The following is a 26,175-nucleotide window of genomic DNA, read 5'->3' on the forward strand; positions in this document are numbered from 1 at the left end:
GATGGCCGCAGAGGCTCCCCACCCTCCCGGCACCACTCACATGGTTCACCCTGATCCTCGTGACCCAGGAGGTCAGCGTTCTCTCCATGTCACAGCCAAGAACCTAAGACTCAGGAGAGCTTGAAGAGCGAGTGTAGCGGGAGGAGATTCAAACCTGGGTCAGCTCAACCCCAGATGGGGCACTCCGCTGTGTTTCTAATGGAAAATACCCTTTCAAAGGAAAAACAAAGCTGATGGCTCACTTCGTCCCCCAAAGTCTGCAGCTGTAGACTCAGGTTTGAGAAACGCACCTTGAAGCTTAAATGCCGTCACTCCAGCCCGGGGCCCTGAAAGCTTGGGGCAGCCCCTCTATTTCCAGGGTCACTCGAGACAGGGAGATGCTTGTTGAAGCTGTTAGAACACAAAGAGAACACAGGACCGTGCTTCCGGTCCCCCCACCCCCGCACGTCCCAGCGTGGGGTGGCAGGGGGCGGTGAACCCCCTAAGGCTGCCCATGACTGCTGGTCTGAGGCTGGAAGAGGGGCCGAGGGCAGGCATCTGCCCCCTCCCCCCACCCCGTGCAGCCCCGGAGCTCGTGGCCTGGTTGGGGTTTTACAGTCTGAGGCGGAGTCCTCTCCCGGCCGTAAGGGGGTTCAGGAGGGCCAGTGGGGTGCACTAAGGTGTGACCACCCTCCCGGGGACCAGCCCGCACCCCTTGCCTCCTCCCCAGCTCCCAACTGGCCAGGGCCCTGGGTGAAAGGCCCCCTCTTCAGAGGCTGGTCTGGGGTCAGGACAGGGCTCCACCCGGCTGCCAGCGCTCCTGGCATCAGAGACCTTTGGGGCAGTCTGCCCACCCCTCTGGCCCTTGGGCGCCACCAAGTCTGCGAGCCCCAGGGCCCTCAGATCCCAGGGCCCAGGAGACACGGGGCGGGAGGGGGGCACCCGCTGCCTCCGGGCCCCGCACAGCAGCTCTGTTTTACACCTGGAGGTTCCAGGTGAGAGCAATAAACATTTCTTCTGCTCTTTGATAAACAAAGGGTTAATCGTGACTCCCACCCAGTGCCCTCTTATTATCTCACGTGGGCTGGTCAGAGGACTTGCCCAAGGCCACCAGGCTGTGGCAAGGTTAGGAAGCCCACCCATCAGTCCTGCCCCTCAGCATTCAAAGCAGCACCTCAGGGCAGACAGGCAGGAGTTCGAATCCCAGCTCTGCCACTTGCTGGGGCTCAGCTGTCCTCTCCTCTCCCCTCAGGTGTCCGATGCAGACAGTGACCCCTGCTTCCCAGAGGAAGGGCCCATGGATGCCCGACTTGAGTGGCCACCTTTCCTGAGCACCTCGGGGAGGCCGATCAGGGTGGGGGTGAGGGTCGGTGCAGGGAGCCCAGCTCCCCACCCAACTCCCAGAACAAAGCAGGCGGGACCCACCCTTCCCTAAAGCAACTTGCAGACTTGGTGGCGCCCAAGGGCCAGAGGGGTGGTGGCCGAGGGGGCTTGGGCCTGGCTTCCTGTGCTCCCAGAGGGATTGATAATTATAAAACCACATGGGGCTGCAGCCGCTGTGGCCGTGGAGCCTGGGAACCCCTATGGTGTGTTGGAGCAGCACAGAGAAGGTTTTTGGAAGAAAAGCCAGGATGATGAAATCACCATATGTCCACCCATTTGGAGTGTGGACCTTTCAAAGGACACATCCTTGGTGTGCTGGGGTGAGCGGGGAGTGGGCGTGGGGGGCTGCCAAGGACTAGCGTGGGGAGTGGGGACCCTCAACCCTACCGTCTGCATCAGCCCCTTCCCGCAAGCCACCCCAGCAGACACACTTTTTTTTTGCCTCTCTTCGCGGCTCGTGGGATCTTCATTCCCTGACCAGGGACTGAACCCGTGCCCTCGGCAGTGAAAGTGCAGAGTGCTACCCACTGGACCGCCAGGGAATACACACATTTCAGTCAAACCTGGAGGCCTGAGCAGCAGTGCAACTCTACATGAGCTCCCGACCCTCCAACCACGTGCTCCTCCTAGAGAGACAAGCTCCAGCCACTACTGCAGGCCGCTCCCTGTACCATTTGCTGCCCACTCCTAAGCTGGGGCAGTTCTCTATTGCGTACAGAGACAGAGACCCAGAGAGACAGAAGTCACTCAACAGTAGGCAGGGCTGTAGGATCCCACAGCCGCTTCTCCTTGTTCTCTGGCTCCTGGGCCAGGAGTGGGGCGCTGCACTTCTGGTGTGGCCAAGGTCAGGGGCGGCCTGCCATTCTAGTTAGCCCTGCGGGACTATATGCTGAGAGCAGCTTCGCGAGGCAGGGCTGGGAGAGGCTCATCCTCAGCCACCCGGGCTGAACCTTGACCTTTGGGAAAGGGGAGCCACAGACCAGGGTCTGGAGGCCTAAGATGTGGGTGCGGATGTGACAGACCCTGGAGCCTGCCTTGTGTCTGGGCCCCTCCCAGACCCACAGGCATATGCTATGGGGGTCAGAAAACCTGGGTTCCCTGCTTTCCCCTGGGCTCTCACCTTCCTCCTCTTTGGGGTCCCCCCTCATCTGAACCGTCCTTCCCTTCTGCCAGGCCTGGGTCATTAAACTGACAGTTCCCTTTTCTCACCATCTAAGACCCTCCTCCGAAGCCTACATACATCAAGTCCACCACAGTCTGGCCTTCCCCTGTCCCCTGTCCCCAGAGTCCAGATGCCACACGCTGCCCTTCTGCTGCCAGGCACTGGCCTAGGCCTGGAACCTGGGTAAGGAGCTTGAGGCCGGCACTACCCACCACCCACCTCCCACCTCCCCATCCTCAAGGTATTAATCTGTTAATAAGGGAGGGAAATAATAACTTCCTCCTTCTGGCAGGGCCCTTGTGAAGATAACAGATCTGCATTCACTTTGAAATGCTAAGAGGCACGTAGGAATGCAAGTCTGCTGCCCTCAGGGCTGGGTGAGAGCTAGTGCCAGTACCTCAATGCCAAAGGGGCTCAGAGGGGAGAGAGGTTATGGAGGAGGTGACCCTCCAGGAAGCAGTGACCAGTGACCAGAGGAGTGTGAATAAGGACGCGGTGGGAAGAAGGGGATGGTGGAGGTCTCCTGCTCAGACTCACTCATCCCTGGAGCACCCACCCGCTGGTCCAGGGCCCCACACACGGGATCAGAGAACAGATCTGCTCAGCAAAGCAGGCCCAAGTGCCGGAGCTGTTTCTGACAGCAGGGGAGGACTGGCTGCTTGTCGAGGCTGGAACAGAATGAGTCTTGAGGGGCATTCTGGCCTTACAACTGCAAAGCAATGGGTAGGGAGTCTGACCCGACCCCCTTTTATAGACAAGGAAACTGAGGCTTGGAACAAGGATGTGACAAAAAACGAATACAGGACCAAATAGAATCATGTACCAGATGGGCATGGAGTGCCGAGGGCCAGTCCCAGCTCCGCCCCATGAAGACCCCAGCAGGACACAGTTTTTGCTGTCTGGGGCTCCGTTTTCCCTCTGCTGTACTATGTGGGGACAGAGTCTGAAAGGCCAGGGGATGATGGACTTGTTTGAGAACTTGGCATTCAGAGAGGCTAAAGGTCACACAGGGAGTGAGCTGGGACCCAGAGGCCTCACCAGTTGGCCCTTGACTGCTGATCCTGGGGGACATGGTAGGGTGGAGGCGGGGGATCAGGGTGTCCAAGAGGGGCAGAGGAGGAATGGCCCATCTTCCACCCTGGACCCTCTCCCTACCTTTTGCTCCCCAGGAAATGGAACTTGGTCCTGTCCTGAGCACCTGGCCCTCCTCTGGTCTCTGGCGCCCTCCTGTGGCTGCGGAGGGTGGGAACCCTTCCTGTGGGCCCTTTCCCTGCCCCGCCCCCTTAAGGAGGGCCTAGAACGCTTCAGGTGAGAGCCGGGAGGGCTCAACACACCATCCCGACCCTTGTCCCTCACCCCCTGCCAGGAGACACAGAGGCAATGACAGCATCCTCAGATTTGGGTTTGAATCCTGGCTCCCCTCCCGCCACCTGACTGACTTGGGTGAGACAGCCCATTGCACAGACCTTGGGTGCTGCCACAGCGCAGGTCTCTGAGGAGATCAAATGGGAGACCCTGGGGGAAGCCCCCAGTGTGCTGCTAGGGATGCTCAGTTCAGCTCCTCAGAACTTCATAGAGCGCCTCCCCCCTCAACACTGGCAAATTAACCCTGTACGGACTCAAGAAGGTCCCCATCTGAGGCAGGAGGCAAATCTCCAAAGAGATTTTTTAATGGAAGAATTTGTTGTCTGAAGCCACTAAAATGCCCCACCCTTTGGTCCCTCCTCTTGGACAGCCCCACAGCCCCATGGCGTCTGGTCCAGCCCAGCTGAAGACAGCTGGACAGAAGTCAGAAATATTACTGGACAGAGTCAGTCCCTCCCCTCTCCCACCTCCTCCAGCCCAGCCTCGACCTCTCCTTGGCCCTCACGTTCCAGGCGGGCCTCCCAGGCTTAAAAAGCCTGTGGTGACATTACCAGCCCCGCCCCACTCCAGGGTCTAGCTGCGAGGCTTCCTCACCCTCAGCGCCTCAATTCACCTTCGTCCTTCCCAAGCCTCAGTGTGTCCATCTGCCAAATGGGTGTAACCATCCCTGCCTCACCTACCGGTCTCCCAGGTCGGCTGTAACGATGCAAACAACATTAAATCAGAAACTAGCCAGTTTTTTGGAGGGGGTGCCGAGAGGCCGGCATCCCGGGGAGGGAGCGGACTACAACTCCCATCCGGCTCCGGGGCCGCGGGAGTCCCCAGCCCCTCTCCCCGCGCTGAGGGAGAAGCTGCCCCTGCTCCAGGGGGGCGAGGGAAGCTGCAGTGCCCTGCGCATCCCCCACCTAGGATAGGGGCAGGCGAGGGCCATGGTGGGCCTGGGCCTGGGGCCGCGAGAGGATAAGTGCGCCCGTCCGGGCCGCGATGGGACACCCCTCCCCCGCCTCTCCTCCCCCTCCCCCACCCTACCCCCTCTCCCCCTCCCCACCCCACCCCGCCTTCCTTGCTCCGCCCCGCCCAGGAGTTACTCTTCGGGGCCCGCCCCCCCACTTCCTGGCCGGGAGTTGGGCCCGCCCCCGCGCGCCTCCGCCCTCCCACCTTCACCTCCAGTCGCGTCTCCCATTGGCCGGCGCACACCTGCCCGTCCGTCGGGGGGCGGGGCGGAGGGTGGGGCGCGGCGCCCAGGTGAGGGCGCGCAGGCGGCTCCGAAAGAAGGTGACAGCGGGGAGGGCGGGAGGGTGGGGGGAGGACGCGCGGACCGACAGACGGACGGACCGACGGGCGGGCATGCGGGCGGCTCGACTCTAGCCCGGGCTCAGGGCTCCGGCCACAGCCATGGAGCGGCGGTTGCGCGCGCTGGAGCGGCTGGCGCGGGGCGAGGCCGGCGGCGGCCCGGGGCTCGACGGCCTCCTGGATCTGCTGCTGGGGCTGCACCAAGAGCTCAGCAGCGCCCCCCTGCGGCGGGAGCGCAACGTGGCGCAGTTCCTGAACTGGGGTGAGTGGCCCGGGAGGGACCGTGGGGGGGTGGCCCGAGGGACACCACGCCAGGAGCCTCTCCCTCCGTGCTCCACGCCCACAGACCCTCCCGCGGGGAGCCTCACTCCCACAGGTTCCCCCCCCCCGCTCCCAGACGACCCGCACTGGCCCTGATACGTGCCACCAGACTCCGGCCCTCTCAGTCACCTGCACACTTTACCCTCATTCAGATTCACACACACACTTGTTCCCACTCCCAGAACCTGGCACGTGTGCACCACACACATCTCAGACACACAGAAACTTGGCCCCAGGTGTAGACCCCAGACACATGTACACAGTACACGCTCCACACAGAGTCACCTCATGACCCGTGAGAACACAGCCTCTCACACGGAGACCCCTGTGCATGTGAGCCACTGACACACATGCTTTCTCTGGCTCCCACATTCCACAGACACACTGAGACACTCACGTGCAACTCCTGGAGAGACCCAGGGAACCCTGCCGACCCCCGCACCCATGCTGGATCTGATACACACTTGTCTGCTTCCACTCACAGATCCATAGGTAGTGCACACTTGCAGGCATCCGCCGCCCACCCCACCCCACACTTCCATTTCCCTGCACACCAGACCACCCAAGACTGGACACAGGAACCAACCTCAGACCCTTTGTGCGCAAGCGGCTGGCCAGGCCTCCTGAGGGCTGCTCCCCAGGGCTGGGGAAGGGGGCTGGATGGAGGTGGGTCTGCACCCCTTCCTGGCGTTGACTCATCTGAGTCACTGGGAGTGGCTGGCCCGGGATGACCCTGAATCCAGTGTGGGCACTGGTGCCACCCCCAGGGCTCCCTGGTCACGCCCGGCCAGGCCATGGGGGAAGGCCATGGGGGCCTGGCTTGGAGGGCGGGGTGAGGCGAGTGTTTGCCCAGTGGGCGACTAGCATTCCTGGCACTCCTGAGATCTGGGCAGGCACGAGGCCCAACCTGGCACGGTTAGGGGCCTGTGAGACATGCCAGTGAGTTGGGTCCAGTGCCAGCCCTTTCCTCTAGGGTGAGGGCAGTCGGAGGGCCCCTGCCTCTGCTGCCCACCTGTCTCCCCGGTACTCCTGCACCTTATGTGTGTGTGTCTGACTATGTTGTCATCACCCCCTGTGATGCCCACACACACGTGTGCTCCTCCCTGCCTGCCTCTGGCACCTCTGCCCTGGACCCCAGCGTGGGGGCCTGTCTGTTGACATCTCCCCAGGTAACTCACAGAGCAGTGACTCACTCTGCTCCTGCCCCAACTTGTCCCTGCTCCTGCCCAGAGCCCCCATGCCTGCAGCAAGGCAAGGGGACTGGGCAGCCTGTCCTGGGGGCCTGGGTCCTCCCGGCTATGGGCCCCAGGCTTTGGCCCCTGTCTGGCTGATGGGTAGCCACCCTCACCTCAGGTTCCCCCTTGCAGACCTGCAGCTGCTCCTCCCCAGCCGCACACATGGACCCAGGAAAAAGACAATTAATTTCTGTAACGAGGTTTCCACACCACCCATGCTGGGGGGGTTCTGCCTGATAAACCTGTGGAGCAGCTCTCTGTCCCAACCACAGACCTGCCCAGCTGGCAGGGAGTTTACCTGCTGGCAGGGGGAAACTGAGGCAAGGAGCCAGACTGTAGCTGCCCCCAACCCCTGCTGCGCCCCCTCACCTCCCTAAGTTTCCAGGCCCCAATTCCCTCCCAGAGGCCTGGGGCTCCTCCAGGCCTGGAAGGGCCGGGGAGTGGCTGGACATGTCCCTCCTGGGAGTGTCAGGGACTCTAAGGAGGAGGTTCGTGGCCAGATGCAGGTCCAGAGAGCGAGGCAGGGCTCAGAGTCATAGGGCTGGTCAGGCCTGGAGGAGATCCTGAGCGCTCACACCCTCAGGTGCCAGCGTCGGGCGCCAGGGAAAGGCGTTTTGGCCCTGTTTTTGAGTCTTGTGAGAACCTGGGCAGACCTCACTGTGCCTCCGGCCTGAGGAGGCCCCACACGGGGAGCACAGAGCCTGCCCGCCCAGAGCCCCGTAGAACCGTGCCCTACCTATCCTCCGGGGCCGCCCCAGGCCTCACTCCAGCCAGGTACCTCTGTGCCTACAGAGGGACCCACAGCTCCTCAGTGGCAGAGAAGCCTCTCTGGGGACAAGGAATGTTGCCGGTCCAGTTTCCCAAGACAGGCCCTGGCCTGGTCCTGCCAAAGGGCCAAGAACTGTGAGCTGGGGGTGGGAATGGTATCCCCATCATTCCAGGGTGACCTGGCCAGCCATGGTCAGCCCCCAGGCTGGGGAGAACTACAAATCCCATCAGCCCCTGGGATAGAGGCCACCTGGAATCTGGGGACAGGGGTCCAGGGAACCATGGATTCCGGGGGGCCAGGTAGTCAGCCAAGCCAGGACCCCACCTTCCATGCTTCCTGATCATGGCTGAATGGGCTGCAGCGCCTGTCAACCTCTTGGCCAGAGGCCATCCCTGGGGAGGTCATCCCTGCCCTGGCCTTGTGGGAGCTGCAGGTGAGAGAGAGCCTCCCTGCAGGCTCTCTGAGCCCCACTTTGTGTGCCCTCAGTCAGCCCCTTCATAGCAAAGGTGAAAGAGCTGCAGCTGCAGAGAGATGACTTTGAGATCTTGAAGGTGATCGGCCGAGGGGCCTTCGGGGAGGTGAGCAAAGGGCCTTGGGGTGGGGGGTAGGAGGGCGTTTGCACCCAGGCTGGACTGATCCCAGTGCTCTCTGTGGCCTCAGGTCGCTGTGGTGAGGCAGAGGGACAGTGGCCAGATTTTTGCCATGAAAATGTTGCACAAGTGGGAGATGCTCAAGAGGGCCGAGGTCAGTGTTGCGTCTGGGGGAACTCTGGGTGGCTACAGGCCTCCGGGACCTGCAGGGGAAGCGGCCGGGCATGGCTGCCGAACAGGAAGAGGATCCACCCCCAGCAGCGCGTATTCCTCCTATCCCTTCCACACAATAAGCCTTTAGAACAAGCAGAGTTGTTCCCATTTTCTTCCCTTTTTTTTTTTTTTTTTTGGCCGCGTTGGGTCTTCGTTGCTGCGCGTGGGCTTTCTCTAGTTGCGGCGAACAGGGGCTACTCTTCGTTGTGGTGCGCGGGCTTCTCGTTTTGGTGGCTTCTCTCGTTGTGGAGCACGGGCTCTAGGCGTGTGGGCTTCAGTAGTTGTGGTACGCGGGCTTCAGTAGTTGTGGCTCGCGGGCTCCGGAGCACAGGCTCAGTAGTTGTGACGCATGGGCTTAGTTGCTCCACGGCATGTGGGATCTTCCCGGACCAGGGCTCGAACCCGTGTGCCCTGCATAGGCAGGTGGATTCTTAGCCACTGTGCCACCAGGGAAGTCCCCCCATTTTCTTTATGATAACACTGAGGCCCAGAGCCATAAAGCACGGGCTCAGGCTCACACAGGTGACCTTGATCCACATTCCTAGACTTACTGAATCTTCCTCCATCCCCTGAGCTGGCAAGGTGGGGTTCCTGGGCTCCGATCCCACCCCCCTCCCTTACCCCCTGTGCCCCAAAACTGTCGCAGACGGCCTGTTTCCGGGAGGAGCGGGACGTTCTGGTGAAGGGGGACAGCCGCTGGGTGACCGCTCTGCATTACGCCTTCCAGGATGAGGAGTACCTGGTGAGGATGCTCAGCAAAGCTGGAGGGGGTTATCTGGGGACAAAGGAGAGGGCTTTTGGGGGCCAGAAGCACTGATCCAGGAAAAGAGAGACCCTCCTACTGGGACCGAAAGGCTTCCACTCCCCACCAGCTCAGGCCTAGAGCCTCCTGCCTGAGCTTTGGCTGGGAGCTGGCTGCCCCAGAGCTGCTGGGAGACACAACCTTGCCTTCCCAGAGCCCTGTGGGACCCCTGTGAGGCGGGTGGGAGATGGGTCCCTGGGGCAGGTGCCCCCCCCGCCATCTGATTCTTGCCCCCTGCCCACCATCTTCTAGTACCTAGTGATGGACTACTACGCTGGAGGGGACCTCCTCACTCTGCTGAGCCGCTTTGAGGACCGTCTCCCGCCCGAGATGGCCCAGTTCTACCTGGCCGAGATGGTGCTGGCCATCCACTCGCTGCATCAGCTGGGCTACGTCCACAGGTGGGGTCCCCAAAGCCCCTGCTGCACTTTCAGTCCCTGTTGACAGCTCTGGGGGAAGCTGACCACATAAGTGCCAAGCCCTGTGCTGGGTGCTTCGTGTGCACAGAACCTTTGAATTCTCACACCCAAAACTTTGTGTGATGGGAGCTGCTATCATTCCATTTTCCAGATGAGGTAGTCAGGGCTTAGCACAGGTAAGCACCTGCCTCACGGTGACTCAGCCAGTGGGTGGCCGAGCCGTGGGTTGCACTGGGGGAGTCTGACTCCTGTGTCCCCCACGGTACACTCAGCTGCCTCCAAGGGTCGTCCTTATGGGTTCCTCTCCCCAACTTAACCACCTTCCTTCTTGGGAGCCAGGAGGCCTGGCCATCATCCTTCCCCCCCTCCCACACGTGGGCACACACACTGCTCACATGTGGATGCAGGAACATGTGCGAACATACACACATTCGCACACCCAGGCATGTGCCTAAATGCACATCCACATGCACAGATCAAGCCCCTCACTCTCCCTGTCCTCCCCCAGGGACGTCAAGCCGGACAATGTCCTGCTGGACATGAACGGGCACATCCGCTTGGCCGACTTTGGCTCCTGCCTACGGCTCAACAACAGTGGCATGGTAAGGGACCCCGCCCTAGATGGGGACAGAGGAGACCTGGCTGGGAGAACTCCCAGGGGAACGCAAGGCATCAGGCCTAGTGCAGGTGGCATCAGACTCCCAGGGGAAGGAGGGGCTAGGCCTGGGGCCCAGGTGGGGGCACCGGGCCAGCCAAGCCCTAGGGAGTTGGGGTGCTAGGCCCAGACCCGAGGCCGTGGTGAGGGGCCGAGCCTGAGGCCATGGCCATGGCGTCATCAACCCCACCACCCACAGGTGGATTCGTCAGTGGCAGTGGGGACGCCCGACTACATCTCCCCTGAGATCCTGCAGGCCATGGAGGAGGGCAGGGGCCACTACGGCCCACAGTGTGACTGGTGGTCCCTGGGGGTCTGTGCCTACGAGCTGCTCTTTGGGGAGACGCCCTTCTACGCTGAATCCCTGGTGGAAACCTACGGCAAGATCATGAACCATGAGGTCTGGCCACCAGGCCCTGGGGTTCTGGGAAGGCAGCGGGACTCCTGAGTCTGCGAGGTTGGAGATGACCGGAGGCAAGGGTGGGATTCTGGACACTCATCTGCACCCCTCCCCCGGGCCTGCAGGACCACCTGCAGTTCCCCCCAGATGTGCCCGATGTGCCGGCCAGTGCCCAAGACCTGATCCGCCAGCTGCTGTGCCGCCAGGAGGAGCGTCTGGGCCACGGAGGGCTGGACGACTTCCGGAACCACCCCTTCTTCGAAGGTGTGGACTGGGAGCGGCTGGCGACGAGCACTGCCCCCTACATCCCCGAGGTTCGCGGGCCCATGGACACCTCCAACTTCGACGTGGATGACGACACCCTCAACCATCCAGTGAGTGGAGGGGCCCACAGCAGTGGGGAAACTGCCTTGAATCTCAGTGGCTGTGGGACCCTCCCCCGCACCGCGAAGTTTCCCAAAGCAGTTACTGGGCTGGGGATGAGGCCTTCAGACCCCAGAGACTCATGGGAGTTATGGTTCACCTGGGCTGGTTCACCTGCACTGAGGTGGGTTGTGCCAAGTTAAGGTCCTTTGATCACAGGTGTCATCCTGTTAATTAGAAATCATATAAGAAAGAAAATTCCCAGCAGCACCTGGGAGGCCAGAACCTCAAAGACTTATGGGAGTTGTAGTCTTTTTGGGGGGGGGGGCTGTGTTATCCCTCTAGGTTCCCACCTGAGCAGGAGGAGGTCAGCACTCAGTCCCAGGGGGTCTCCTGGGTCTCGAGCCTCCACCTGGAGCTGTACCTGTTACAGGTACAGAGCTGTACCTCTCCTTCTCCTCCTGCAGGGGACCCTGCCGCCACCCTCCCACGGGACCTTCTTAGGCCACCACCTGCCATTCCTGGGTTTCACCTATACCTCAGGCAGGTGAGTCTAGTCCTCACACACCTGGTGGGAAGCTGGGGTCTGCTGGCCTGGAGAACACCAGGAGCATAGCCCATCAGGACCCTGGGAAAGTAACTGAATGGCCCACCTGGTATCCGCATGAGACAGGTGCTCGGGAAGTGTGCTCTGAGCCCTCAGCCGGACAACCCCCCCATGCCCTCAAGGTCCTGGTGGGGCTATGCCTCCTATGGGTCCTGCCCCAGCATTTGGCCCTCACAGGACCCTCCACGGCTGGCTGGGCGAGTACTGGACTCAGAGCCAGAGGCCTAGTACTGCTCCCCGAGCCTCACTTTGTACCCCTATAAAATGGGCAGGATGCTCTCAGCCCAGTTCCATTTGTGGGGCTGGTCTGAGACTGCAGCGAGGTCCTGGGGGAGTGGGAGTTGCAAAGTGTAAGCAGATGTGGATGCGTCTGACCCTCACTCGTGGAGCGCTCACTATGTGCTGGGCGTGGGGTCCCCTGGGCCCTTATCACTGAGTCCTCTCGACGGCCCTTGGAAGAGCCCCTAGCATCACCTGCATTTTCCTGTGAGAAAACTGAGATTCTGATATGTTCAAGGTCACACAGCTTGTAAGGGCCAGGGCTGGGGCTTGAACCAGGGCCCGGGGACCCTGGAACCACTGCTCTGGGCTGCTGCCCACACTAACAGCCTGAGGCCTCCTAAGGGCAGGGTCTGGTCTTGATTGTTTTTCTTCCCCACACAGAGCCCAGACTTGGGTACAGAGCTGGTGCATAGTGGGTGTTTCTTAGGTGAATGCATGTTTGGATGCAGAAAAATGGAGGAGGCTGGAGGGTGGTTCTCTGCCAACTCTTGTTGCCCTGCTCTCCCCAGTCTGGGCCCTGAGAGCAGTTCTGAGCAGTTGGCTGCCCTGGAGCGGAAGCTCCGCTGTTTGGAGCAGGAGAAGGTGGAGCTGAGCCGGAAGCTCCAAGGTACGGGGGAGCCGGCTGGGCTGGGCAGGGTGGGTCTGCCCCGGGGGCTGCCGCTGCAGGACGAGCTCCTCACCTGTGGGTGCCCCCCACTGCAGAGGCTCTGCAGACCCCCTCAGACCATCGGGAGCTGGAGCAGCTACGGAAGGAAGTGCAGACTCTGCAGGACAGGCTGTCAGGTACCCCCCGGTACCCCGTCTCTTTCCCCTCTACCCTCACCTTGGGGGCTGAGCTGTTTTCCCAGCACACCTGAGTCCAACCTGAGTTCCAGTCCTGCCCCTGCTCTGTACGTGCTGTGTGATCTTAGGGAAGTATCTTAAACTCTCTTGAGTCTGCATGTAGAAAATGGGCCAAGCTGGGGTGAGGGTTCCGTGAGATACTGCACATAGAATTCCTGGCTGAGGCTGGGCTCTCAGTGTGTGCGGGTCTCAGTGACAATTCCTGGCAGAGACGCTGAGGGACAGCAAGGTGGACGGGCGCCCAGCTGGTAGCTCAGGCCGGGACAGTGACCTGCGGCAGGAGAGAGACCAGCTCCTCCAGGTAGGGCTTGGTGAGGTGGGTGAGTGACCCAGAGTTCGATGCTAAGGAGGTCCGTGCCCTGACTCCAGGCCTTGCCCTCCCCACCCCCACCTGGACCCCAGGAGCTGGTCGAGGCTCGGGCAGGGCTGCGGGCGCAGGAGCAGGAGCTGTGCAGGGCCCAGGGGTGGCAGGAGGAGCTGCTCCAGAAGCTGCAGGAGGCCCAGGAGAGAGAGGTGGCCATGGCCAGTGAGACCCAGGCCCTGAACTCCCAGCTGGAGGAAGCCTGGGATGCCCAGAGGGAGGTGAGTGATGGGCGTGGGTGGGGACAGCAACAGGGCCCTGCCCCCAGGACCTCTGGTGTGGCTGGGGAGCTCGGTTCGGGGTGCCGGGAACACCAAGTGCCTTTGCACCCTCTCTGTGGCTGGCCAAGGCCTGAGCGAGGGAACAGGTAGGGTGGGCAAGGGTCCAATGCCTCCACTCCTGCTGCAGCCGGCAGAGCCCGAGAGCCTGGAGCAAGGCCAAGAGTTGGGGTGGACAGGGACATCCCTGGCGGTCCAGTGGTTAAGACTCTGCGCTTCCACTGCAGGGGGCGCGGGTTTGATCCCTGGTCGGGGAACTAAGATCCCACATTCCGCAAGGAGCGGCCAAAAAAAAAAAAAAAAAAAGAGTTGGGGTGGACAAGGTCAGCACTGGCTGCCTCTGCACCCCATCCCAGCTGCAGGCCCAGGTGGCCACCCTGAGCCAGGAGGTGACGCAGCTCCAGAGACAGCAGGAACGAAGCCTGGAGAAGGAGCCTCCCCAGATCAAGGTGGTGGGGCCTTACCCCCTGCCAAGTGGCACTTCTCTTGGCCTGACCCCACTCAGGGTCCTCAGGGCCAGGCCCCAGGGGTAGGGTGGGCCATGGCTCCTTGGGCCCCTGCCCTGAGCCCTCTCCATGTCCTGCAGACCATCCACACCGCCTCTGAGACCAACGGCACAGGATCGCCTGAGGGCAGCAGGCCTCAGGAAGCACAGCTGAGGCAGGAGGTAGCTGCCCTGCGTGTGCAGCTGGAGCAGGCCCGCGGCCACGGGTGAGCTGGGCAGCTGGGGCAGGGGACAGGGCGAGGGCCCGAGCTGGGCGTCACGGAGTCGTCCTCCTCCCCCGCAGGCCGAGTGGGAAGGAGGCAGCTCTGCGGCAGCTGCAGGAGGAGAACCAGCAGCTGAGCCGCGAGCAGCAGCGGGTGAGCAGGGCGGGCAGAGGGCCGGAGAGACAGGCCGGTGGTGGGACAGAGGCGGGGGGCCGGCAGGGCGGGCGGGCAGGGCTGCCAGGGCCGCGGGCCGGCCATAGTGGGCGAGCGAGGGTGGACACGGGTGGGCCTCAGGGGTGCTGGGGCCCCTGGGGGCTGAGCCCTCCTTCCCACCTGACCCCCAGCTGGTGGAGGAGCTGGAGCGGGAGCAGCAGAGCAAGCAGAGACTGGAGGGCGAGCAGCGGGAGACCGAGAGCAACTGGGAGGCCCAGATCGCGGACATCCTCAGCTGGTGGGGGCCCCGGGGCTCGGGGCGGGGGCGGGGCCCAGGCAGGGCTGAGGGCGCGGCCCCTGACCCTGAGCCCCCTTCCCAATCAGGGTGAATGACGAGAAGGTGTCAAGAGGCTACCTGCAGGCGCTGGCCACCAAGATGGCCGAGGAGCTGGAGTCCTTGCGGAACGTGGGCACCCAGACTCTCCCTGCCCGGCCGCTGGTGAGCACCGGGGACACCCAGGGGGAGGGGTGCCAGGAGCTGCACTCCACAGGTAGGGACACTAGCTCACGGAAGATCAGGGACTTGCCTAAACTCACACCGGGTCAGGGGCAGAGCTGGGGCTTTGAGCCTGGCCAGGTGGTGCGGCGGGAGAGGGCCTCTGAGGTAGCCAGGCCCTCGGGGCATCTTACGTTGATTGCCCCTGGCCACCAGGATCACCAGTGGAAGGCACGGCGGCTGCAGAAGATGGAGGCGTCGGCCAGGCTGGAGCTGCAGTCAGCACTTGAGGCCGAGATACGGGCCAAGCAGGGCCTGCAGGAGCAGCTGACGCAGGTGCAGGAGGCCCAGCTGCGGGCTGAGAGGTGAGACCACGGGCAGGCACTGCGAGGGGCCCAGGACCCATGCAGAGGCCTGTGGCGAGCTCTTGCCTGGTTCTCCCCAGCTGTCTGCAGGAGGTCGAGAGGCAGAACCAGGGCCTGCAGCAGGAGCTGGCTACCCTCCGGGAGGAGCTGCGGGCCCATGGGCCGGGGGGTGAGTGGCCGTCTGCGTGCCTTGTCCTAGAGCAAGTCCTCTGCTCCAGGTCACCAAGGGAGTCCCACGACAACCTGGCCGGGCTGTGGAGACAAGAGTTTGTTCCAGACTCTGCTGCCTAACCCGCTATCTGTTAGCTAGCACTTACTGAGCACCTGCTGTATGCCAGCCCCCCAACCCTTCCCGGCCTGTGGTCATTTCCCCATTTTACTGAGGTGGAAACTGAGGTCCCCGCCCTGGCCCCTGGTTTCCTCAGGGACAAGTGTTAGGGTGGAGTCCCTGGTCCCAGTGACCTGTGCCCTCTGTTTGCAGACACCAAGCCCTCAAACTCCCTGATTCCCTTCCTGTCCTTCCGGAGCTCAGAGGTAAGAACGGGTGCGGGGCTGGCTGGGGCAGAGTCCCAGGGGAGGACACAGGGACCTTGACTCTGCCCCCATCCCATTCCCCAGAAGGATTCCACCAAGGACGTCTCAGGAGAGGCCCTGAAGCCTGGGCTGGAGCCCGAGCTGAGGCCAGAGGGCCGCCGCAGCCTGCGCCTGGGGGTGAGGACCGATAGGAGACCCGCAGTTGGGGGAGGCTGGGCCCCCACCCTCTGCCTGTGCACGGCTCACCTGTTTGCTCGCCCTCCCCTGCAGACTGTGTTCCCCAGAACGCCTGCTGCTACCACACCCCCTGCAGAAGGTCCTCCTGCAAAGGTCAGTGCCCGGCGGGGCGGAGCGGGGGCACCAAGCCATTCTGCCAGGTTTCCAAGGACCCGCTTGGGTTCCCCCCACGTGCGTCCTGGCTGGCAGACTGCAGTGGGGCTGGCGGTGGCGGCAATAAGTTTTGAGTACGACCACAGACTCGCTGGGGCTCAGAGTTCACACTGCCACCTGGCTCATTCCCTGGTCTTGTGCGAACCTCAGGGTGGCTGGGGTGGTGGGGTTGGGGGGGAGTGCGGCCGGGGCGGGGAGTGCGAGGCCCTCGGAGGCCGCGATCAGGCATGAGTAATGGGCATGTCCCCCTCCCCAGCCTGGCTCACACACGCTGCGCCCCCGGAGCTTCCCATCCCCCACCAAGTGTCTCCGCTGCACCTCGCTGATGCTGGGCCTGGGCCGCCAGGGCCTGGGCTGTGACGGTGAGACCCTCACCCACTCCACCCCCCTGCACACCAGCCTCCCACGCGCCAGCCACAGCCCCTAGGTGGGGGGAACGGAAGTGGCCCCGAGCCTGCCACACCCAGGCAGTTTCAGGCCAGGCCACTGGCGCCTCCCGGTCAGCATTTCCCACTGCTCCGTTTTCTTTTTCTTTTCTCACTTTATGGGGAATCGGTGCCAGCTCAGGGGTCACCACGGCCCGAGGGGAGCTGGGGCTAGGAGGGCCCAGGGTCCCGGGTCCGGGCTGCCCGCACCCCACCTCATACCACCCGTCGGCTCCCCCTTTCCCCACAGCTTGCGGCTACTTCTGTCACTCGACTTGTGCCCCACAGGCCCCACCCTGCCCCGTGCCCCCTGACCTCCTCCACACGGCCCTGGGAGTGCACCCTGAAACGGGCACGGGCACCGCCTACGAGGGCTTCTTGTCGGTGAGCCAGCACTGGGGGAGGGGGAAGATGGGCGTGGGTGGCTGGGCCCTGGCAGGCCCTCCCACGCCTGCTTTCCCCCCAGGTGCCACGGCCCTCGGGTGTCCGGCGGGGCTGGCAGCGAGTGTTTGCTGCCCTCAGTGACTCGCGCCTGCTCTTCTTTGATGCCCCAGACCCGAGGCTCAGCCCGGCCAGCGGGGCCCTCCTGCAGGCACTGGATCTGAGGTGGGTGCCAGGCGGTAGTTTGGGGCAGGGGTCAAGTGTGGGTCAAGGGGGCAGCCGGGGCCGTGCGACCTCTGACCGGCTCCATGAACCTCCCAGGGACCCGCAGTTCTCAGCCACCCCTGTCCTGGCCTCGGATGTTATCCACGCCCAATCCAAGGACCTGCCCCGCATCTTTAGGGTGAGTTCGGGGTGGGGGGGTGGGGTGATGGACCAGACCTCTGTCTGCCTCTGTGTTGTCCCCACTGCAGCCACTTTTCTCCATCTCCATGGTTGCCCCCTTCCTCCCGCCCCCCTCGCCTCCACATGGACGGCTACAGTGTCTTCCGCTCTGGTCCGTGTAGCTACACTTCATCCTGCAGTGCAGTTTTCCGTATATGAAGCTGGTTGTGTCCTGCCGCGTTTAGGACCCTTCTGCGGCTCCCCATCGCCCTCAGGATGCTCCTAACCGTAGCCTTGAGGCCCCACATCTCCGACCCTACCAGCTCCCTGCCCCTCCGCCACCTCCAGCACTCCGGGTTACTCCACTCATCCCCAAGGCTCCAGCAGAAATGTCTCTTCCTCTGGGAAGTCGTCTTTCACTGCTTAGCCTGGGTGGGGGGCCCCACCCTGTGGTCCCACAATGCCCCATCCTTCTCCTCCGATGGCACTGGTCCCAGGGCTCTGGAGTCATCCCCATGCTTGTCTGACCACCTCACCTGGCTTATCACCTGCTGCAAGACAGCACCTAGTAGTGCCCTGGGCAAGCCGATGCCGGTGCTAATAAGCATCAGCCGATGGAGAGAGGGACGGGAGGAAGGACGGCTGGCTCTTGGCCCTCTGCCCTCCAGCCTGAGTCCCCGCCCGCAGGTGACGGCCTCCCAGCTGACGGTGCCGCCTGCCACGTGCACCGTGCTGCTGTTGGCGGAGAGCGAGGGCGAGCGGGAGCGCTGGCTGCAGGTGCTGGGCGAGCTGCAGCAGCTGCTGCTGGACGCACGGCCCAGGCCCCGGCCGGTGTACACGCTCAAGGAGGCCTACGACAACGGGCTGCCGCTGCTGCCCCACGCGCTCTGCGCCGCCATCATCGGTGAGCCTCACACAGAGGGGGCGCCGCCCAGGCAGGCTCGGGGGAGGAGTCCCGGCCTGCCACGGTCACTAGGGCCGCTGTCACTGCCCAGTCCCTGCAGCCCTGAGCTGTGGACCCTCCTGCACACGTGTCCTCCTCGCCCCTCCTCTGGACACGGCTGTGTGTGCGGTGAGGGACCTGGGCTGAGGGTTGGGAGCCTGGCGTCTGCCGCTCCATTTTTCTGCGCCCTCCTCTCTGCTTTTTCTCAAAGAATCTCAAGTGAGCAAAAAGAGCAGAGGCTTTAGGAAGAGATAAAGGAGGGTTCCGCTCCTGACTCTTACCAGCAGCCAGGTGACCATGGGGGAGCCTCACACTGTCTCCTGCGGGGCTGCTGTGTTCAGCCAGGAGCCTGGTGCACAGCGGGGCCTCCGTGTCGGACAGCTGGGGAACAGGAGGGGAGGCTCCCTGGCCTCCCCCAGCAGCCAGGCCCTGAGCTGGCCCTGCCCCGGCGGGCTGGGACCTCTCCCTGCCATCCCTCAGGACGGGAGCTACAGGAGCCACTGCCCGCATCCTCCAGGTCCCCTGTGTCAGTCTGGAGCCGGGGGACAAGGGCATTTATCGAGCAGGGATTGCTGTGAGCTTAACACTCACCCTGCACTGCTTCATCTCTTCACAGCCTCACAGCAGCTGTGTGAGAAAGGTTGCCACTATTATCCCCGTTTTACATAAGGGGAAACCAAGGCTCCGAGAGGTGACGTGACTTACCCCAAATCCCACAGCTCGGGGTGGGGGGCCTCTCACCCTGACTCCTGTCCCCGTGGCCCTTCCCTGTTAGAGCCAGACCAGACTCTGGGACAGAAGAGTCCAGTGATGCAGGGGCAGTGTCCTCAGGAGAAACCGAAGCTTAGCAAGGGCAGGCAAACTGCCCAGTCTCCTGCCTCTGGATGGGTGGGCCTTTGGACCCCTGACCCTCTCCCTCCCTCCCTCCACCAGACCAGAAACGGCTTGCTCTGGGCACTGAGGAGGGGCTCTTTGTGATCCACCTGCACAGCAACGGTACCTACCAGGCTGGGCCAGGGCGGGCGGGGTGCGCGTCAGCCCCAGGGGACAGAGGAGGCTGGGCACCGGGCTGCTCCTCACCGACCTGCCGGTGACACTCTCCCTCGCCAACCCCACAGACATCTTCCAGGTGGGTGAGTGCCGGCGGGTGCAGCGGCTGGCTGTGAGCCCCACCGCGGGCCTTCTGGTCGTGTTGTGCGGCCGCGGCCCCAGCGTGCGCCTCTTTGCCCTGGCCGAGCTGGAGAATGTGGAGGCATCAGGTGCCAAGATCCCCGAGTCTCGAGGCTGCCAGGCCCTGGCAGCCGGGCGCATCCTGCAGGCCCGCACCCCCGTGCTCTGTGTCGCAGTCAAGCGCCAGGTGCTCTGCTACCAACTGGGTCCAGGCCCGGGGCCCTGGCAGCGCCGCATCCGCGAGCTGCAGGCACCAGCACCTGTGCAGAGCCTGGGGCTGCTGGGTGACCGGCTGTGCGTGGGCGCGGCTGGCGCCTTCACCCTCTACCCGCTGCTCAACGAGGCTGCGCCCTTAGTGCTGGGAGCCAGTCTGGTGCCTGAGGAGCTGCTCCCATCCCGCGGGGGCCTGGGTGAGGCCCTGGGCGCCGTGGAGCTCAGTCTCAGTGAGTTCCTGCTGCTCTTCACCACCGCCGGGGTCTATGTGGACAGCGCCGGCCGCAAGTCTCGCATCCAAGAGCTGCTGTGGCCAGCAGTGCCCACGGGTTGGGGTGAGGCCTTTGGAGGGCCAGGCTGGGTGGGGCCCGACACCTGCAGTGTAGCCCACACGTTGGAGGAAGACAGGGCCCTGCCCAAACTCCTGAGCTTGGATTTGGAGGCCAGCGTGTGTCCTCCTGCCCGACCACACCCTCGGTGGCTTGCACGGGATCTTCCTCCCATGCCTACGCTCATGCTCTTCCCCTGCCTGAAGTACTCTCCTTTTCGTACCTGGCAAACTGTTAACCGAGTCCAGCCCCAGTGGCAGCTCAGGGCCTAGAGCTGGTAGGCCCTCCAGAAATGACCCCCATGATTGCTGTCATTATCGTTACAGCTTTCACGCTCCCTCCCTCCCCCCCACAATCGGTCCTTTGCTCCTTTTTGCTGCCCCACCTCTGTTCAGACCTCTGCCCTGGCTCTCTGCACCTTTTGTGTGTGGGGGGCCTGCAATTCTTCATCACATCCAGCACCCAGCCCAGGCAAGCGCACCCCAGAGGCTATGAATGTTTGGAGGAATGAATGAATGAATGGACAGGGCAGCAGGGGAGTCTCAAATGTCCACAGGTAGCTGGTGTGATGGGCTACAGCCTGGAAGAGAGGGACAGCGCTCCTTTCATGAACAATCGCCCGTCCCGGGTGAGGCCTGTGGGTTGGGTCCAGACTGCTGGGGGCCAATTCCCAGCTCTCACTCACCACGGAGTGAGACTTAGCTCTGGGGTTTCCATTCCCTCATCTGTAAGTTAGGGGCAATAATACTACCTGCCTGGAGTTGTTTGAGAATTAAAGGAGAAAAAATATGCAACATGGTTAGAACTAGGCCTGACATGGCTTAGAGTGAGTGCTCCCTGATTGTTATCTCTGACTTGCTATGGAGGTTGGGTGGGGCAACTGGGAGAAGAAGGACCTTTGGTGGGGCGTGGAAGTTACGGTGCTATGACAGTGCACAGGGTGTTCCCTGTGATAGGGAGGGGGAAACAAGCCCAGAGAGGTGCCTCACTTGCCTGGGGCTGCACAGCACAGTCTCCCACTCTACAGGTTACGCAGCCCCCTACCTGACAGTGTTTAGCGAGAACGCCATCGATGTGTTTGATGTGAGGAGAGCAGAATGGGTCCAGACGGTGCCACTCAAGAAGGTGAGGGCCTGCTCAGATCCCTGGGGCTGGACTCGGGTGCGGTCGGGTAGTATGGCGTGACCTCTGTGCCTGCTGCCTCAGGTGCGACCCCTGAACCCAGAGGGCTCCCTGTTCCTCTTTGGCACCGAGAAGGTCCGCCTGACCTACCTCAGGAACCCGCTGGCAGGTGAGGGAGAGTGGGGGTGGGAGGAAGGGGTGTGACCCTGAGCACCAGTTGACTGGCGCCGTGGGATCTTGTGAGCACCGCCCAGCTTTCTGCTTCTCCTGCAGATACGGACGAGTTCGACATCCCCAACCTCACCGACAACAGCCGGCGCCAGCTGTTCCGCACCAAGAGCAAGCGCCGCTTCTTCTTCCGCGTGTCGGAGGAGCAGCTGCAGCAGCAGCGCAGGTGCGCGTGCATGGTGCGGTGGCTGGGCGGGACCTCCTACTCTTGGGGGCGGGGCGAAGCACGAGCCTCCCCGTCCCGTCCTGTCCCGTCCTGTCCCGGAGAGGGCGGGGAGGTGTCACCTTAGCAGCCTTCCTCCTTTCACCCCTTCCCCCTGTAGGGAGATGCTGAAGGACCCTTTTGTGCGCTCCAAGCTCATCTCAACGCCCACCAACTTCAACCACCTGGTGCACGTGGGCCCTGCAGACGGAAGGCCCAGCGCCAGGGACCTGCCCCCGGTGAGTGTGAGTCCTCTGGAGCCAATCCCAAGCCTCCCTGGTGAGGCTGAGCCAATCACCGGCCTCTGCTTACCTGGGACCCGGGACCTCAGGGCGTCCAGGCCGTATGCAGTTCATTTGACCTGGTTCCAGCCTTCCACACTGTCCCCAACAGGCTCCGGAAGAGAAGGGCCGAGGTGCCCGCAGCTCTGGCCCGCAGCGGCCCCACAGCTTCTCCGAGGCCTCGCGGCGCCCAGCTTCCATGGGCAGTGACGGCCTCGCTGGAGACGCGGACCACAGTAAGGACAGCCTCACAGCCTCCACGACCTCTGCGTCCCTCCCCCATGTTTCCATCCCTTTTGGACCCTTCAGACCTGATCCTGGATTTTTGTCCCCTTGCTTATCTTGCTCCTGGAGCAGTGAAGAGGAAGCCTTGGACGTCTCTGTCCAGCGAGTCGGTGTCCTGCCCCCAGAGATCTCTGAGCCCCGTGGCCTCCCTGATACAGGTGAGCCAGTGGGGGCTTTCCCTTTCCCCATTCAAAGGCAGGCATTTCTGTTTCGTGCTGGGCCCTGCGCTGGGACCTGAGGCCAGAGAACAAGCTGAGCCCATCCCTGCCTTGGATGCTAAGAGATGCTGACTCTCCCCTGTCTCGCCCTTTAGTGGGTCCCAGCAGGGGCCTGGAGGCAGGTCAGCCTAGGTCTGACTGTCTTGGCTCTGACTGTCCCAGCAGTGTGGCCCCGGGCGAGGTGCCCAGCCTCCCTGAGCTTGTCTCACCTGTAAAATGAGGTTATTGTCATGAGACCTGTAGGAGGTACCTGGCACAAGGGGAGAGCACCACAACAGGGGAGCTCTTGGATTTTTTTTTTGGCCACGCCACATGGCTTGCGGGATCTTAGTTCCCTGACTAGAGATTGAACCCGGGCCCTCAGCAGTGAGAGTGCAGAGTCCTAGCCACTGGACTGCCAGGGATTTCCCGCTCTAGGAGTTCCTGTGGGTGAGAGGTCAGAGGAGGGAGCAGTCCACTCTGGCTGGGGACCAGGAAGATCTAAGGCTTTGGGAAGGCTCCCACTCCCCCTCCAGCCGCATCTCCAACTGCCGCCCCCGCTGCAGCCACACCAAGCCACTCAGAGCCCTGGGACCACCATGTTCTTTCCCACCTCCAGGCCCTTACCCCTGCTGTCTCCCCTGCTTCTCTTGAAATGCCCTTTCCTGTCGTCCACCTGATTAAGGCCCAGGCCATCTTCAAGGCTCTGCACCACTGTCACCTTCTCCAGAGACCACTTGGCTGCCTGGTCACGTGGTCACTGCCGCCCTGGGGCTGATGCCACCTTTGGCGCCCTCCTCCCTCCACCTCCTAACTGTTGGTCCTGCTGTGCTGTGATTTTCGTCTGGGTTCCTTGATTGTGGGGGTCAAGTTTGTCTTCTGCCTGGAGTAAAGCCTATTTGTTGATTGAATGTAGAATGGAGTGAATGAACAAAGGGGCTTTGGTTTGGGCTCCAGAGTTCAGTAGGATTTCCTCAGACTCTTCTCACGTACCCCTACCCCACCTCACATCTGACCTCCTCCGATGGCCCTGCCGCAGCAAGGGATGTGTCCTGGGGAAGCCTCTGGGAGGCGCTGACGTGGTGAGGGAAGAGTCCTGCTTCCTCCTTCTTTCTTTTTTTTTTTTTTTTAATAAATTTATTTATTTATTTATTTATTTTCGGCTGCATTGGGTGTTCGTTGCTGCGCACAGGCTTTCTCTAGTTGTGGCGAGCGGGGGCTACTCTTCGTTGTGGTGGGCGGGCTTCTCACTGCGGTGGCTTCTCTTGTTGCGGAGCACGGGCTCTAGGCGCGCGGGCTTCAGTAGTTGTGGCTTGCAGGCTCAGTAGTTGTGGTGCATGGGCTTAGTTGCTCCGCGGCATGTAGGATCTTCCCGGACCAGGGCTCGAACCCGTGTCCCCTGCATTGGCAGGCGGAGTCGTAACCACTGTGCACCAGGAAAGTCCCCTGCCTTCCTCTTTCTACCCTGACTTCTTTCTGTTTCCACTCCAGGTTTCAGAACGGCCCCGGAGCCTCCCCCCGGCCCCTGAATCTGAGAGCTCCCCTTGACACCCTCCAGCGGGGCCCAACCCCCAATCCCAGGACCGAGAGATGTGAGGAAGCAAAGAGCTTGAGGAACGCCATATTCCGGCTGGTCCGGGACGTGTGGAAATTTGGACTCAGGGAGGGCCTGGGCTGGGCAGCCATGGCCTGGGTTGCTAGGACAGGGCCAGGGGGGGAGGGGGATCTGACTCCCAGCCCTCATCCCGCCTTTCGCTCTGCTCCCATCCCAGCCTGTGCTAGCCATGGGGAATAGGATGGCCCCCTTCTGCCCTGGGGGCCCCTCTGCGCCAGTGTCCAGGGGTGATTTTGCCAAAGCTCTCACTTCCAGGGCCAAGCCCCAGGAGTGCTGTGCGCAAGAGTCCAGAAGAGGGACAGAGAGGGGCCGGGTTCCTGGGAGCAGTCTGGGGTCTTGGCTGTGGACTGTCTAACCCTCAAGGAGGTTGAGTTGGGGCATATCCCAGTCTCTGCTCAGGGTCAGGGCAGGAAAGACAGGCTCTAATCCAGAGAAAGAGGTAGAGAAGGAGAGAAAGGATGTCGGTGAAGGAGGTGAGAGAGGCAAGGGGGAGGAAAGGAAGTGCAAGAGGAGGGGATAGTGATTGGAAGGAGGTGAAAGCCATCCAGAGGAGGAGAGAAGAGTAAAGGAGGAGCGATGGAGAAGAGAGAGGCCAGAGGAGAGGGGTGGAGGGAGAGGGAGCTGGGAGAGCACACGCGCAGGCGCCTTCTGTCTGGGGGGGGAGTCGGTGGGGGTGGGAAGAGGGAGGGGCTCCGCGAGCCAACTGACATTGTCATCTAATCTGTCCAGGAGGAAGATAACTCCGAGCCAGGGATGGGATTGGGGGGTATTTATAAGGGCTACTTGGTGGGAGATGGGCACCCTACGGGTTTCCAGGCACACTCTGGCCCTTCGCAGAAAGGCGGGGGGTCCTTTTTCTCAAAGCTTCAACCACCTGTGTATTAGGGGATCATAGGGGCATTTTATTATTGATCACAGTCATTATTATTGTTATTATATTACTATTTTTATTAAACCTCCCCCTACTGATGAGTAGGGAGCAAAATAAGTATTTATCTCCTCAAATGCCATATTCCCGGGAGGGATAGACCCTGACACTCTGTGAGGCAGTAAGAAACCAATAAAGACAACTTTGTAAGCTGCTGGCCTCCCCGCCTGGATCTGTCTTCCTGGGGTTTAGAAAATGGAGGGAGGAGTGGGGGCATCAGAGACAGCTAAAGACCAGGTTGTCTTCCTGTATTTTCACAAATCGGATGATGTTCACATGGGGGTAAGTGAGGAGAGTTTACAAGCGAAGGGACGGGACTTCCCTGGTGGCACCGTGGTTAAGAATCCGCCTGCCAATGCAGGGGACACAGGTTCGAGCCCTGGTCCAGGAAGATACCACATGCCGCGGAGCAACTAAGCTCCTGCGCCACAACTACTGAGCCTGCGCTCTAGAGCCCGCGAGCCACAACTACTGAAGCCTGCACGCCTAGAGCCCATGCTCCACAACAAGAGAAGCCACCGCAATGAGAAGCCCGCACACTGCAACAAAGAGTAGCCCCCGCTCGCCACAACTAGAGAAAGCCTGTATGCAGCAACGAAGACCAAACTCAGCCAAAAAATTAATTAATTAATTAATTTAAAAAAAAAAAGCGAAGGGACGGTTTACAGAAGTGTGGGCAGCATCAGGGGAACCCACCAAGGAGTGGCGGCGCCCTGAGCCCCAACAGCAGTGAGGAGCTGGTATCACCCCCGGGTCAGCCGGGCAGGAGAAGGCAGGTGTTACTCTGCGGGAGCCAGGCAGGAAAAGGCAGGTGTTACCCTGCGGGAGCTATGGCTCTCAGTAGAAGCACTTGGCCATGGCCAAGCAGGAAGGCAGCCCAGGAAATTAATTCCTCCACCTCACTCTACTCCCTCCCTCCCATCTCCTGCTTCCTTTTGTCCAAACCCAAGCAGCAGCCAGAGGCCCCCTAGAGCTGAGTTTCTGCAGGTCTAGAGGGCAGCCTTTGGGGTCCAGAGCAGGGTGGAGACGGGAGGAAGTGGATTTGAAGAGCACATCCTGCTGCCCCACCCAGGTGAGACTGCTGAGAGGAGTAGGGGGAGGGGAGGTCTGGGAGGGGTCTCACTTGTTCTAATCTGGGGTGTCCATGACTGGGCAGGACCCAGGCGTTGAGGCTGGGCTGGGTGAGGCAGGAGGATAAGGGCTGCGTGCTGGGATCAGGGCAGGCTGTGCCCTAAGACTCGTGGAGGGCCCTAAAGGTAGGGAAAGGAGCCTGGTTAGAGATGGGGATTGGAGGGTGCCTGTGAAATTCCAGGGCCTGGTTAGGAGTGCAGCCTTGATTCCAGTCTAGTTCTGCTGTCATGGGCAAGTTACCTGACCTCTCTAAGCCTCAGTTTCCCCATCTGTAAGTGGGGATCATAACATCCATCTCATGGGAGGTTCTGGTGAGACTTTGGCGAGACAATGAGTGTAAAATGCCTTCAGCTCACTCAGGAAATGTTTGCCTAT

The 26,175-nt window shown here is 61.8% G+C and overlaps 1 protein-coding gene across 14 annotated transcripts; it reads left to right on the plus strand.

Moving 5' to 3' along the window:
* The first annotated feature begins 5,207 nt into the window (after window positions 1-5,207).
* CDC42BPG (CDC42 binding protein kinase gamma) lies at window positions 5,208-24,409 on the plus strand. 14 transcript variants are annotated; one of them, XM_057552524.1, is made up of 38 exons: window positions 5,208-5,444; window positions 7,994-8,085; window positions 8,168-8,251; window positions 8,957-9,052; window positions 9,365-9,513; window positions 10,040-10,133; window positions 10,386-10,586; window positions 10,712-10,960; window positions 11,417-11,496; window positions 12,348-12,445; window positions 12,541-12,621; window positions 12,891-12,982; window positions 13,084-13,263; window positions 13,677-13,769; window positions 13,907-14,031; window positions 14,109-14,181; window positions 14,373-14,479; window positions 14,566-14,680; window positions 14,894-15,042; window positions 15,123-15,211; window positions 15,524-15,576; window positions 15,661-15,753; window positions 15,847-15,906; window positions 16,223-16,328; window positions 16,642-16,775; window positions 16,858-16,997; window positions 17,094-17,175; window positions 17,844-18,060; window positions 19,033-19,095; window positions 19,218-19,817; window positions 20,839-20,936; window positions 21,018-21,102; window positions 21,207-21,327; window positions 21,485-21,602; window positions 21,757-21,880; window positions 21,999-22,087; window positions 23,084-23,208; window positions 23,618-24,409. In XM_057552524.1, exons 1-38 carry the CDS (start codon window positions 5,285-5,287, stop codon window positions 23,919-23,921), a joined length of 5,019 nt encoding a protein of 1,672 aa, XP_057408507.1. In that variant the 5' UTR covers window positions 5,208-5,284; the 3' UTR covers window positions 23,922-24,409. The 14 variants fall into 14 exon arrangements, with proteins under 14 accessions (XP_057408507.1, XP_057408509.1, XP_057408511.1 ...); XM_057552526.1 differs by having other exon boundaries at window positions 22,002-22,087; XM_057552528.1 differs by having other exon boundaries at window positions 19,218-19,712.
* The last annotated feature ends 1,766 nt before the right edge of the window (window positions 24,410-26,175 follow it).

This window comes from Balaenoptera acutorostrata, chromosome 9 (genome assembly GCF_949987535.1).
Source record: "Balaenoptera acutorostrata chromosome 9, mBalAcu1.1, whole genome shotgun sequence".
In the NCBI taxonomy this organism is placed as follows: Eukaryota; Metazoa; Chordata; class Mammalia; order Artiodactyla; family Balaenopteridae; genus Balaenoptera; species Balaenoptera acutorostrata.